At 46.2% G+C, this 15,358-nt stretch overlaps 1 protein-coding gene across 5 annotated transcripts in view; it reads right to left on the bottom strand.

The window, feature by feature from the left end:
• DENND2A (DENN domain containing 2A) overlaps positions 1–15,358 on the bottom strand; it is a 102,736-nt gene that overhangs the window by 48,190 nt on the left and 39,188 nt on the right. For all 5 annotated transcript variants that reach the window (XM_086688650.1, XM_086688657.1, XM_086688661.1 and 2 more), the window contains 2 exons: positions 8,926–9,053; positions 6,342–6,463 (listed from right to left, as the gene is read on the bottom strand). In XM_086688650.1, coding sequence (XP_086544776.1) covers positions 6,342–6,463; positions 8,926–9,053 — 250 coding nt within the window. The remainder of the gene's footprint in view (positions 1–6,341; positions 6,464–8,925; positions 9,054–15,358) is intronic.

Raw genomic sequence — 15,358 nt, 5'->3', positions numbered from 1 at the left:
CCCTTAACATATTTTATTTATTAATCCATCAGTCATTTATTTTATTGCATGTTAGTCTAAAGTGATTTTTCCCCCAAAGCTACTTTATCCCTATTCCATTTAATAAATAAGTCTTTCTTTTCCTATCAGATTACAAGGCCACATTTATTATATCTTAAACTCTTACAGAATCATCTTATTTTGTTCCATCGATTTCTCTGTTCTTGTTTCGTTCCACATAGTATGTAACAATAACTCCAGAACCTTTTCTTTTTGAAGATTTCTAGGAATAAAGACTCCTAGTCTTCCCAAGTGGCCTGCTGCAATGTTTGTATCACAAGTCTATAGGCAGCAATCAATCGCTTAGCACCACAAGCCCTGAGCAGAAAAAGCCAGTGTGGTTTGCTCACTATGCGCATCTTCATAATTAAACCAGCACATAAAGAAGGAATAGCTAGAAGCTTTCTTAGAGGCCAAATTCCATCTGCAATGAAATCCAAGGAAATGGCCCCGAGTCTTTCCCTGTATTAGAATCACGTATCACATTGTTGGCAAAAAGCAGGCATCTGTTTTTATTAGACTTTTAGGTGTGAGAGTGTGTTCAAAGATTTGACCGATAAAGAAGTCTGAGGAGAAAGAAAACAGAACGGAATCAGAACATGGTACACAACTCTCTAAAGGGTGTCAAGAGACCTGGGGGAGGCTGCATGGGCTGCATCTCCCCGTGGTGACAGCATCTCCCCGTGGTGACACTGCCAGGGAAAGGGGCCCCGGTGTGCCCTCCAGAGCACCCAGAATCAGCCCCCAAATGTCCAGGGAGCTTTCATGAGGGGGTGGAGTTTCAGCTGCTACTTAACTGAGAAGAGGACCTAGTGGGCTCTGGGTAGAGCGTTTTCAAGTAGATAGCACAATCTGAGAAGAGGCATAGCGGTGAGGAAGAGCAAATTAGACCAGAGAGAGTCTTCATGGCTTAGAGCGAGTACAGCCAAAGAGATGGGAGAGATCACACACCAATGAGGACATCAAATCATCTGTGGAAGGCCTTTGAAGGTAAGGGTATGACTCTTGGACTTAGCAGGGGGTGGCAAGCCTTTTCTTAAAGGCCAGACGGTAAATATTTTAGGCTTTGTCACGACTACTAGATTCTGCCACCGCAGTGCAAAAGCAGCCATACCAAATATGTGCATGAATGAGCGTGGCTGTTACAGAAAAACTTTATTTACAAAATCAGTCAACCAGCAGAAGTTGGTCAAACCTGAACGATAGTATAAAAGAATAGATACTATAGGACCCCAGAGGTGATTATATCAGGCTGTGGCCCAGATAAGATTCCCGCTTTTGATCAGAAAGCCTCACTCGGGGCGTGTGGATGGTTCAGTCAGTTGGGCGTTTGACTCTCGATTTCGGCTTGGCGTGGGTCATGGTCTTGTGGTTTGTGAGTTTGAGACGCTGCCCTGTGTTTGGCTCTGGGCTGACAGTGTGGAGCCTGCTTGGGATTCTCTCTCTCTCTTCTGTCTCCCCCTGCTTGCTCTCTCTCTCAAAATAAAATAAACTTAGAAAGAAAGAAAGAAAGCCTCACACCAATGTGCTCTGATGGTAATATGCCTAATTCCATTGTGTCTATGGAATAACCTCTAGGGAGGGGCTCAGCTATTGCAGAGGCACACAGAATGGACCTAGCAAAAGATCTGTGGTGTCCAGAAAAGAAAAGCAGGCAAGAACTCTCTGTGGAAACTTCATGAGTTATTTTGGGGGACCGAGTGTGATGGGCCCTGGCCAGGGGACTTCTTGGTGGGGAAGAGGGGCGGCAAGGAAACTGCATGCCTCCCTAAAGGGAGCTGACCTGGACTCAAGCCAGGGTTCATTCACCCTTCTTGTCTGTGAATGGTGGCTGGTGGCTTAACTCCTTCCTGTCCTCTCTTGTCCCTGTCTTACTGCCTCAGAAGACAGTGATGTAAGAAGACTGAAAGGGCCCTTGATACCAAATATCACATCTCTTCCTAACCTAACTTAACCTCATTCCTGGTCTCTTTTTTTTTTTTTTAAATTTTTTTTTTCAACGTTTATTTATTTTTGGGACAGAGAGAGACAGAGCATGAACGGGGGAGGGGCAGAGAGAGAGGGAGACACAGAATCGGAAACAGGCTCCAGGCTCCGAGCCTTCAGCCCAGAGCCTGACGCGGGGCTCGAACTCACGGACCGCGAGATCGTGACCTGGCTGAAGTCGGACGCTTAACCGACTGCGCCACCCAGGCGCCCCGCCTGGTCTCTTTTATAGAGGCCTCCTCTAAGGACTTAGATGTCATTCTCACAAACATGTCCGTTAGCTCATATATACCCACAGGTACATATCTTTCCATGAATGCATAAACACTTCCTTAAATATACACACACAGAAGTACATAGGAAAGCAAACACGCATATTTTAACAATTGGGACATTATACAAAGTGATGACATTACATTTAAACAATGGAATGCCAGGCAGACAACAAACATTGTTTTTAAAAGGAAATTAATGACGTGGGGAAATACTCAGGATAAAGGCCAGCAACAGTATATAGACATCATCCCAAATCTTTTTTATGTACACACACACACACACACACACACGCTAACAATCTATTAAAGAAAAATAAAAATCCCCGATTATGGATGAGTTTTATATTCTTCATTACACTTTTCAGTATTTAAGAAAATTTTGGATGGCTCAGTCATTAATCTGACTTCGGCTCAGGTCATGATCTCAGGTTCATGAGCTCAAGCTCAGCTTAGGGTAAAACGTGAGCCCAGCTTCAGGTGAGCCCTGCTTCTCACTGTCTCCCTCACCCACACCCACACCCATCTCCTCCTCTGCCCCTCCTGGGATATTCTCTCTCTCTCTCTCTCTCTCTCTCTCTGCCCCTTGCTCACTTGCACCCTCTCTCTCTCTCTCTTTCTCTCAAAAAAAATTAAAAAAAATTTTTTTAATGCTTATTTATTTTTGAGAAAGACAGAGCACGATGGGCGGAGGGCAGAGAGAGAGGGAGACACAAAATCCAAAGCAGGCTCCAGGCTGAGCTGTCAGCACAGAGCCCAGCGTGAGGCCTGAACTCATGAACTATGAGATCATGACCTGAGCTGAAGTCAGGTGCGCAACTGATTGAGCCACCCAGGCGCCCACCCCCCAACCCCGGCCAAATTTTTTTGTGATGAGAATGTTCTGTTTTTAGGAAATAAAGTTTTTTTTTTAAAAAAAGAACACATACTGAAAAGCACAATTCTATATATTTACCAAACGCACATAAATAGTAGCTACTTAGCCTAAGTATTTACAAGGATTAATTTGATTACTCTTCATAAAATCCCTACGAGGAGAGTACTATTATCATTCCTATTTTATCAGTGACAAACTGATCCGTGTAGATGAGATCATTTGCCCAAAGTCACTCAGCTAGCAAGTTCTGAATGGAGACAGACTCTAGAACTTGCACACTCGACCAGATACTGCCTCTCTGTAGCTACAGCTAAGTGATACAGGATTTTTTGGTGTGGGAGATGGTGTGGGTGGGCTCCCCAGGCAACCAGAGAATGCTACTTAGTGACACGTTTTTTCCCTTAGGTCTTACGAGTCAGTACATAAAAAAGAATGTCTCACGTTAGCCTCGATTTCCTTTGTTATCAAAATTAGTTCCTACTCCATTTACTGTGCTATTCCAGGTGTGGGGATGGAGGTAACACATAGCAAGAAAAGAAAATAGCCCCGGCTCAAGAGCTTGCATTGTGTGTCTATAAGCATTAGCATCTGCACATCTGCTCCTTTCTGTCTGTCCAGCTGACCCTTACCCCTGTGCTGGGTCCAGGCACGGTCTCACTAAATGAGAATCCCAGAAGCTGTCACAGGATCTTTCTGAGGCTGACAGAGGAGGTCGCCACAAAGGGACTGCTTCCGCCAGTTCTAAGGTCCCAGGTGCAGCCCAGATGCGGCAGATGCTCCATGAATATTTGATGAGTTAAAACGGAGGAAGTGGTGAAGTCTGCAGCTGTCCCCCAGAATGGGCACAAACCGGGTACCCAGATGTGGGAGAGCGGAGGAATGAGCGTGGACACAGAGTCCTGCGGATGACGTGCAAAGGCTGAAAGCAGCTGGCAGGAATCGGTGGCAATCAGACACATACCCTGGGCAACTGGAGACAGGGATAGGCTTGTGGAGGTGGTTACCTACTGTGTTTAGCTGCTCTGGTGACACAGGACCTAGGTTTTCTCTGGCTGGCAGGAAGGGGAAGAAGAGGGCCGTTAAGTCCTTATTTCCTGGCATCAGGGAGGAGCCCCCAGCTCTAACTGCAGAGTTGCTTGGGGCAGATGTTGTTCATTGCTCCTAAGGGGCAGGCGGTGCATTCCCTGCGTGAAGAGGAGAGCAGGGGAGAGCCAGGTGGGACACGAAAGGGCACCCTGGGTTGTGAGAGAGCCTTCCTTCTTTTAAGCCAGACTTACCCACTGTGGGAAATGAAGGATTTCCTAAATGTCGAAGGCATCTATATCTACTGAAAACACACTTCAAAGGCAAGTAGGAAAACTCTAATTATCTCTTGTACTGGATTATTCATGACAACACTCTTCCATAGGAGGAGAAAAAGAGCAGTTAACTGGCTTCGGCAAGAATTACAGTAATCGGCTTGGTTAGATAAGATCCACCCCTCATGGTGGAGTCTACCTTCAACTCTCTTCAGGAAGACTGGTGGCAGAGAGATTGCCTGTGTGACCACTGAGCACAAAAGGCATGCCTCGTGTGCGGACCCCCCACCTGCCAGCAAATGCATGGAGCCCAGAGAGGAAGATGGCTTCTTTTCTTAGGCTGGAAATAGATCCTGCAATGGGACTGAAACTGACACCCAGGGCCTGGATTTGGCCTTCCTTTACTTAATTTCTTCATCAATTACACACTGTAGAACAACCACTAATGGCGGACACAAAGAAAGAGAATATTGAGGAACTTCAGGAATTCATAATTTAGCTGGGGAGGTTTTTAAGATACATTACATGACTTAAATCAGATTTTAAATCATCAACGTCAGAGATATCATAATGCCGTATACACAATTTGGTGTAAAATGAACACTTCAGCCCAATGAGTAAGAGGGGAAGAAGTTCCAGTGGCTGAAATGGCCTAGAAACTTCTTGAAGGAGGCAGGACTGATCTGGGTTGTAAAGGATGGGGAGAGAAAGACAAGAGCCAAGAGCAGATATAAAAATGACCTAACACAGGGGTGGGCAAATGTGGCCTCTGGGCCACATCTGGCCCACCACCTGTTTCTATACAGCCCACGAGCTAAGAATGGTTTTTACATTTTTCAAATGGTTGGAAAATAAGTAATATTTCACGACATGTGAAAAGTATGTAAAATTAAAATTTGGTGTCTGTAATAAAGTTTTATTGACATACAGCACATCCATCTGTTTGCATATTGTCTACAGCTGCTTTTCACTATAATGCAGCACTGAGTAGTCACAACAGAGTTCATATATTTACCCTCTGGTCCTTTACAGAAAAGGTCTGTCAATCTGGGCCTAGAGTATCAGAGGGGCAATTTGTATGCTTTTGCTAGACAGGAGCTTTTGTATGTAGGAAGTGTAGGAAATTAGGTAATAATGGATGCCCAGGGATCAATTATGAAGGATTATTTAATGCCAAGCTAAGGAATATAAATTCAATCCTCTTGGCAATGAGTTGAAGTTATCATTCACATGAGTATAGTTATATTATCTATATGTACCTAGTACAAAATTTCAAAAGGCTCAAAAGGATATTCAGTAAAAAAAAAAAAAAAAAAAAAAAAAAAGAAAAAAAGAAAAAAAAAAATCAGTTTTCCACCTTGCCCTCCAGGTACTCACATTCAGACAACTCCACAGATATACCCACTCACTCTTAGGTTCCCTACAGGGATATTCCTCTACATACACAAACATATTTGAGTTTCCATGGATGTATATTTTTCTATTTAAAACCTCACAGATGGTGGCATGCTATAAAGGTACTATTTCTGTACCAGAACTTTCAGTCTTATATTTTAGACTTTGTTTTAGGTCAGGCTACTCTTCCTTACAGTTGTATAATACGGATGTGCTATCTTACTTACCCAGTTTGGGGAGGTTTCTGACCCAGAAACTAAAATGTTATTTTAGGATGTTTGGTTGAGCAGAGGGTTTCCAGGAGAACTAGAGGCAGAACTAGAGCAGGCAGGCAGCTGATAGGCAAATCCAGGAACCCAGAGGTGAGGGAGGCCTGGCACTCCGGTGTAACCCACAGCTCGAGGCTGCTCGAGGCCACCATGCTGGGTGTGCTGGGGACCCCTCTCCCTGCACCACTCCCCGGGGGGCTCATACCTTGGAGGGTGTGTCAGGAATGGAAGAAGTGGGAGAACCAGGGAAGTTCAAGACACACTTCTTCCCCAGGCAGCGACCGTGCAACTCCACGTCCTCATAAGGGTTTTCCTTCATTGGTGGATCTGTGGTCAAAAGCAACAAGTCAGGAACTGGGAACGTTACAGAAGTTTTCCTTATCAGAGAGCCACCCAACGTCTCGGTCTCTCCTGGTGGGGATGTCTGATGTCTTGCTATCCATTCACCCCCTTCCTCTTGGACCCTGGTTTTCGCCGGAGTGACTCCCTGTGACCCCCTTCTTAGATATATGGAGTTAACTCCATTCCAAGTTCAGAGCATCAGTCAATGTGAGCATCCCCAGTCTCCACCTCAGTGTCCAGTTCAGGGAAGGGCTCACATCCCAAGCTTATGCCAACCAGTGCATGGCATTCCTGGGCTACGAAGGTGAACAAGGGACCTAAACTGGTCTCTTCAGCGTGAACCTCGGCATTTTTGTTGGGTGCAGAACATGGGCTCTCCTTCCCAACGGGAAGTTACAGATTCCAGGGAGCTGACGGCAGCCGTCATGAAGACCATAGGAAACCCGCCAAGAATGGAGCTAGCCCGAGTGATAACAAGGGAGAAGAGGGGCGCCTGGCTGGCTCAGTCAGTGGAGTGGGCAGTTCTCGATCTCAGGATTGTGAGTTCAAGCCCCACACTGGGTGCAGAGCCTACTTTATAAAAGGTGGGGTCGGGGGGAGGAAACAAGGGAGAATAGGCCAGTTCTGGTCACATGAACCAACAAACTCCCTTGTTATTTCAGCTGGGTCTTCCGTTCTCTGTAACTGAAAACTTCCCTGTTAGGTACACACTGTTAAGAGAAGTCCAGACCTCATACCCGCTTCAGACCTGGGAAGCCTACTGCTTTGGCAGCAACCCATCTCCCAAACTTGGACGCTATAATTCAAACAGTCTATGGTGAAATTCATAGCTCAGCTAAATATCTATTCTGCCTCAAGTCTCGTGTTTCCTCCTACTGTGGAGTTTGTTCTGGTATTGATGATTCCATTCACGTATGTATATGTGTATCTGCCCTACCGATCCCTTGCATGTGGCCACATATGGGTTTCTCCTTCTTACCAGCTCCTTTCTTCCCTCACTCCCACCCTTGACCCCAACATGCAGACGGTGGGCTGAGCTCACACTTCCCTGAAAACTGTGATATTCCCTGAAGGCTACTGAACTCACTAATTTATTGATTTTATTTTCCTTTTTAACTCACTAATTTAAATGCAAACAGAGATGCCTAGGTGGCTCGGTTGGTTACATGTCTGACTTTGGCTCAGGTCATGATCTCATGGCTCAGGAGTTCGAGCCCCACATCCGACTCGCTGCTGTCAGCAGAGGGTCCACTTCGGATCTTCTGTCTCCCTTTCTCTCTGCCCCTCCCCTGCTATTTTCTCAAAAATAAATAAACATTGGGGTGCCTGGGTGGCTCAGTCAGTTAAGCATCTGACTTCAGCTCAGGTCATGATCTTGCGGTTTGCGAGTTCAAGCCCCACATCGGGCTCTGTGCTGACAGCTGGAGCCTGGAGCCTGCTTCAGATTCTGTGTCTTCCTCTCTCTCTGCCCCTCCCTTGCTTGCTTGCTCTCTCTCTCAAAAATAAGTAAACATTAAAATAAAAATAAATAAATAAATAAAATAAATAAATAAATAAATAAATAAACATTGTTGGGATGAGCACTGGGTGTTAAATGTAGAGGATGAACCACTGGATTCTACTCCTGAAATCATTATTGCACTATACGCTAACTAACTTGGATATAAATTAAAAAAAAAAAAATTCTTAAATAAAATATTAGCAAATGAAATCCAAAATAAAATATAAACATTAAAAAATAAAGAAATGCAAACAAACTTGGTGAATCTGAGCTCCACTTTAGAATTTAAAAGAACTTAGGCCAAAGCTACTTTTAAAAATAGTAGACATTCATTTTAGTCTGAATTTTGATGCCCTGTTACTGTCACACTCCTACAGATTCAGGAAGAGCATGGTGGCCTTAGTTTTCCTTCATTCCGTAATCCCTAAATTTACTGAGCATCTGTTACAAACCAGGTACTTTCCATTCCATTTTCTCCAATCCTCAGCCCTACAATGTAACTGTCATCGTCTTTATTATACAGATGAGAGAACGATGTTCAGAAAAGTGAAGTCCCCCACTCACTGTTATACAGCTAATCAGGAGCAGAGCAGAGATTCAATCACAGCTCTTCAGACCCCAGGTCTCCAGTGTTTCCCACTGCAACATGCTGCCTCCATGGCCATTCAGCACCAGTCCTTCCTCTTTCCTCTCCGGTCCCACTTTCTCTCATATGTCCCTCCGTGGGCCACTCTGCCATGCCCCTACCTGCTCTCTTGTTCATCTGAGTACATGTATTTCTTCGAGACTCTGTGTGTGTGTGTGTGTGTGTGTGTGTGTGTGAGAGAGAGAGAGAGAGAGAGAGAGAGAGTGTGTGTGTGTCTGTGTTTCAAGGGGTCAGCCCCATTTCCTCTCCCCCTTGCCAGAGACAGACCCGGACTCATACACAGGTATGTGGGCCTCTTACCTAGAATGTCCTCATAGACGTTCTCCTCTGATAAAGTGCGTGTGAGCCCCAACTTAGTCTGTGCGTACCAGTCCACTCTGCTGTTCTCAGAGGAAGATTGCAATAAGTCTTCAAACTCATAGGACTTTCTGGTTTGTACAAGATGGGAGAAAAAAACCAAAAAACAAGAACTCAAATCAATTAGGCTGGTCCAGAGATTATATGCCCCCAAATTTTCTTCCTGCAAAGATTTCTATTAATGAAATCAACTCTGTTTCTTGTAAGAAGGTATGAAAATCCTTACATAAGAGGTGTGGCTTTTATCTGAAAGAATGTTTATGCTGTTACGCTGAGTAAAGGGAGTCAAGTACATATAAAATACAACCCCAACTTTGTAAGCACACATATACATAGAAAAGAAGTGAAGGAAGTGAAATATACAGCTATATCTTAGGGCTAAGGAATGGCTCATGGCTTCTTTTCACTTTTACTTTCTGGAGTTTTTAAATATTCTGCAATGTTTACAGAGCATACATTAATAATCAGAAAGGAGCAGTGATGGCCAGTTCAGACTGGACCAGAGGCCTGGGCCCCCTTCACACTTCTCTCACTCAAGTGGTTATTATCAGAATGAAACCTGGAGGCCAGCTGAGACACCCCCAACTCCCTCCCGCACTCCCCCTGCAGAGATTTGTGCAAATGTGGTAAGGATGATCAGTAAGGATGATAAATAAATGGCTATCACCCTCACCACACCCCCTACTTCCACAGGAGCTGTCCCTGTCCTGCTGGTGTTGACCTAATGCAAAGTCCAGCCCCCACCCCCAACATACACAGTGGCTCACCTTGAGTTTCTATGATTTCTTTAGCTTTACTGAACATTAGGAAGGTCAGGAGGTAGACCATACTGTGGAACATACAAAATATCAGCCACCTCACCGGTTCATTCCACCTTTCCCTTTTTTCTCCTCTTTCCTTCTCCTTCTCCAAAGTAAAACACAACTTCCCCCCAGTTGGACCAGAACAGCCCTGTCCACTCAGGCTCTCGAGGCTCATCTTGTCCGTCCAGGGGACTTGTGAGGAACTCGCGCTGAACACACTCGGGCCTTCCTTGAATGGAATTTAGTCCACCCACACTCCTGAGGGCACACTCCCCAGCTGGCCTTGACTTGGTCCTAGCCCTTCACTCCTCCTGGTATAGGATGGTCACAAGCCTCCCATGGCCCAGGAGTCATGGCTCCTTACTCTGGGCACCCGTGTCTAGCACAGCGTCCTGCACATGCTTGATGTAAACTGTGGCTGACTACGTAGAAGTGTATGTCTTTGCTTCTTACCCATGCTTCCAATCTCTCTCTGCCCCTGGGGAAGGTGCCCTCTGGTGGCTCTAAGATTAAACAGATCAGTACACAGATCTCAGATGCATTGTTCACAAGCCTTTTAACCTGGGATGAACTACTTAACTGGGCTGAAACTCTTCCTCCTGACTTGAAAAACAGGAATTATCTCATAGGATTGCCCAAAGAATAGAAAAGAGAAAGTCTGTAAAGTCCTTAGCACCTAGCAAACATGCAACAAGTGTTAGCTGTTACTATTACCGTGCAGTGCTGTAATTACTTACGTAGCAAATGTTTTATGTTGAACATGAACTATGTGAGAGGCACTGTGCTCAGGGTTCCATAAATAAGGAGTGACTAAAAGAATTAGAGTCCCTGCCTCAGAGAGCTTACATTCCAGGGAGGAAGACAGAGCACGCACAAATACATCGAATAATAATAACCTGTGTTAAGGTCAGTGATGGGAAAGAATAGGGTGTCACAAGTGAGACTATCAAGGAGGACTTGACATAGATTGGGGATGCATCGGGGAGGCTGACAAAGTCACTCATTAAAGCTGAGACCTAAGGATACAAAGAAAGACCTCAGTTGGGGCGGGGGGCGGGGGGTGGGTGTGGGGAAGAGTGGTCCAAGAAGAGGAAAGGGCACCTGTGAAGGTCCTGCGGCAGCGGAGAACTTGGTGCATTTGTGGGAAAGGCACACAGACGCCCAGCAAGGCTGGATTGTAGAGAACAGGTTGGTGAGCGTGGTGGGAGGAGACAGCAGAGCCAGGCAGATGCCATGGGCCTGCTTTCCAAGCTTTGGGGATTTGCTACATTTTAAATCTTTCCCTCTCCACTAGCTCCTTTCCCTCTTTAAACACATACGGGTTTCCTCTAGAAAAACTTTCATTGGAAGCAAGGACCCTTGCAGCTCTGCGGATTTCTCACCTTCCTTGCCAAGGGTTTTAAGCTGGTGGGGGTTGGGGGCAGGTGGAGGAGGGAGGAGCTGAGGCTGTCTATCAGTTTACCTGAACTCACAGGTTTTCCTTCTTTATGTTTTCAACCTGGCCTCTGTAAGCATCCCTTTTCTGAAGCTGCCCCCTGAGGGTCACTACTGAGTTTCTGGTAAAACCTAATCACTTTCTGGGGCATTTCTTTATGTGACACCTGTTAGTTTCTATAGCATAAGGCTGTGGTGCTCAAAGTGCAATCCTTGGGCCAGGGCTGGTGTGCTAATGACATAGGTACAATAATTGAGAATAGGCATTTAAGAACTCTTTTTTAAAAGTTATTTTTCTCTTTGCTTTAAATGTAATTTCTACACCCAACGTGGGGCTCGAACTCAGGACCCCAAGATCAAAAATCTCATATTCTACAGACTGAACCAGCCAGGTGCCCCTGTGCTTAGAAAATTTTAAAGCAATTTGACAGAACAAATTTCTAAAAGACAACTGAGGCTTGTATATTGTTGTCTTTTTCATTTCATTTCTCTGGCAATTCCTTTTTGTTGTATTTTACAGAAGTATCATTCAGCAAAGGATTGCAAACACAGGCACACAGGCACCCTCTGGGGTTTGACGAGCTGGGTGCAATGCTGGCCCCCGGCCACTTCTCCTTCTCAGACAACTGCCTGTGTCTTTGCTTGTAGCTCTCTCTTCCTCTTTCTCTCCCTCTCTCTGGGCTTTGGGTGTTTCCCCAGGTTTTTCCTCTCTAGGCTTCTAAACTTGAGTATCTCCACATCTGAATTCATCATCCCTAATCTCTACCTCACCCTTCTCCCTTCTGAACCTGAACTCAGCACTCAGGACAGGAACATAAAGAAAGACCACGCTTCCAGCTTCCAGCTTCCAGCTTCCAGCCTAGGTCCTCAGGGCCTTAAGTCAGGCCATGAGGCTGAAACTGTCACCCGTGCCCTGAGGTGCCTGATGCACTCATGGAAGCTCCTGCTGCGAAGGAAGGGCTACCTCTCCATAAACCCCTTCCTCCTCCCCTTGAGGTGTCCAGCCAGGAGAGGAAGGACCGTGCCTCAGAGCTCCCACAGATGTGGTCTATGGGGTGGAAGCGGGTCTGAGCTGTTTTCTCTACGACGGGATCGCACTGTGCTTTGTGCCCGCCCTGAACACTCCCTAGTCGGGGATGCCATTAGCCCAGGCTGGTATTAGCCGGGCAAATGCTTGGGGATAGACGCGTGGTGGTCTGTGGCCCAGAGCAGAGTGAAGTTACCGTCCAGGAGTGGGCCATACAGCTCCTGGGTTTCCCCCGCTGAGCTAACCGGATTCTGGTGGCTCAAGTCCCCAGCATGCATACTACCTAGATTTGGTAGGGAAGATGCAAACTGTTCAAAGAGGCTGCAGAATCACTCAACATTTACTGAGTATCAACTAAGTCTGTACTCGGATTACTACATTCAAACTTTGCAACAACCTTGTAAAGAATTACTATCATTAAACATATTATATATACGAGGAAACAGAGACCGGGGTGCCTGGGTGGCTCAGTCTGTTAAGCGTGGGACTTTGGCTCAGGTCATGATCTTGGGGTTTGTGAGTTCCAGCCCCACATTGGGCTCTGCACTGGCAGTACGGAGCCTGCTTGGGATTCTCTCTCTCTGCCCCTCCCCCACTGGTGTGTGCACACTTTCTCTCTCTCTCAAAATAAATGAATAAACTAAAAAAAAAAAAAAAAAAAAAGGAAACAGACAGAGCTCAGATAAATTGCTCAAGGTCACACTGGGAGAAAGAGGTGGAGCCAGGGTCAGAAGCCAGGAAGTCTGGTCCGTGTCTGGTGCTCTCCACAGCACAGGCACTAAGCAGAGCATGGAAGTTAAGTCAACGCAGGAGGAAAGCTGTGGTCACAAAAAGTTTTAAAACCTTTATTTACATATTAACTTTGAGAAAAAGGAAATTTCAAAAGGCTAATGATAACCACATCCAAACTGGCTTCTTTCTTATTTAAACACTTCCACATTCGTCCCACATCCAGCCCATATGTTTAATGTGCACCTTCTGGGGGTCGAGCTGAGCTCACAGCTAGCTGGTGAAGCAAAGGCAAGAAGTCCCTGCCTTTGGGGAGCCCACAGCCTGGTGAAGGGGTACACCTCCTCCCAGCCTGAGTTTGCTTCCTGGGCCTTCAAATTATCATGTGATTGAGGTACTTCTTAGTTTTAGAGATGCTGGGATGATTTAACTGGTCCACTGACGTTTCCTGAAGTGGGTCACAACATATGTAATATCCCAGTTTTGACAACCAATGCCAAATACTGTGATTTCAAGTAGTATTTTGAAGGTTACCTGTGACTCTTCTATATTTTTGTAAATGAAATACTAAGTTAAGAGCTCATCCCACATCTCCATTTGAATGACCCGTGGGAATCTCAATCCAAGGGGCACCTGGGTGGCTCAGTCAGTTAAGCATCTGACTTCGGCTCAGGTCATGATCTCAGGGTTTGTGGGTCCGAGCCCCGTGTCAGGCTCTGTGCTGACAGCTCAGAGCCTGGAGCCTGCTTCAGATTCTGTGTCTGTCTCTCTCTGCCCCTCCCCTGCTCATGCTCTGTCTCTCAAAAATAAATAAACGTTTTAAAAAATTAATAAATCCAAAATTGAACTCACCCTCCTATTCCCCCCGCACCCCAATGAAGACCAGTTCCTCCTCCAGTGCTCCTCAGCATAGGCCATCGCCCTTTGTCCAAATGTTTATGCCTTAAACCTGGGAGTCCCGTCCAAACCCCCTTCTCCTTTAGCACCTATATCTGACCAATTAACAAGAGTTCCACCGGCCAAGCATTCCTAGTATTCACTGCTTTTCTCAGTCCCCCAGCAGCTGTACCCTGGGCTTACCCCATCCCACCACATATCCCCTCCCACCCCACAGTTACCCACCCTGTCTGCTGTCCAGGTGAGCTTTTCACAAATGAAAATCCGGTTGGGTCTCTCCCTTCTTAAAAAATGTGAGTTTTTAAGGAAAGTTTCCCATTCCTAGTAAGTGATAGGCCAGAACACTTCCCTGGTCTCCGGGACTCTTCTGGACCAGGCTCCAGAGGACCTGGAGGCCTCGGCTCACACCCTTCCTGATCTCTCTGGCCACACCACTGCCTTTCAGGGCCTCCAACACACTAGTCTTTCTTCCTCTGGGACATTCACCTGTTTCTCAAACTGAACACCCCTTTTCCACGTGGGAATCTCAGGTCTCAGTCCGAGTGCCACATCCTCCCCAATCTGGCCCTGTTTCCATGACAGGCTAGATAACCCTGCTGAACATTCCCGTAGCACCATGGGCTTCCTCGCGGCACTGAGTGTGGTTATAGTCACATAACTACAGGGTTGTGTGCTTCTCTTACTAGTACGTAAGGTCCACAAGGCCAGGGTCTCAGTTCATTTTGTTCACTGTTATGTTCTAATACTACACAGGTGCAGGATAAATTTTTTTAAACATTTATTTATTTTTGAGAGACAGAGGGAGAGCACAAGCAGGGGAGGGGCAGAGAGAGAGGGAGACACAGAATCGGAAACAGGCTCCTTGAGCTGCCACAGATTCTCTTCTTGTCTCCATGTCCAGTGACCACACACAGGTCTTTCCCAGGTCCCACCGGCTCTTGGGAAGGGCGTGTGTGCCATCAGGAGATGAGAGTGGGGCTAAGTGGGGGAATGCTTATGTTAGCTGGGCTCACACCTCCCCCATCAAGTGCTACTGCCACTCATGGTGGGTTTATGCTTATCTCTATCCTAAATCCAAAACAGAAATGCCAGTAGAAAACCCATCTTTATCCACCATTATGTCTAACGTCCAATCATTTCCACCTCCAGTGGGAAATAAGACATGACATGGGGCACCGGGGTGGCTCAGCTGGTTGAGCATCTGACTCTTCATTATAGCTCAGGTCATGATCTCATGGTCCCGGGATCGAGCCCTATGTTGGGCTCTGTGCTGGTTCATGGAGCCTGCTTGGCACTCCCTCTCCCTCTGTCCTTCCGCCTGCTCAAACACTCATGCTTTCTCTTTTTTTAAAAAAAAAAGGCTATAGGGGCGCCTGCATGGCTCAATCAGTTAAGCATCCGACTTTGGCTCAGGTCATGATCTCGCGGTTTAAGGGTTCGAGCCCTACATTGGGTTCACTGTTGATCCTCTGTCCCCCCGCTCTCT

This window comes from Puma concolor, chromosome A2 (assembly GCF_028749965.1).
Source record: "Puma concolor isolate L17-30 chromosome A2, mPumCon1.1.hap2, whole genome shotgun sequence".
Taxonomy (NCBI): domain Eukaryota; kingdom Metazoa; phylum Chordata; class Mammalia; order Carnivora; family Felidae; genus Puma; species Puma concolor.
The sequence above is the reverse complement of the archived record's forward strand: the minus strand, read 5'-3'. Positions and strand labels throughout refer to the sequence as shown.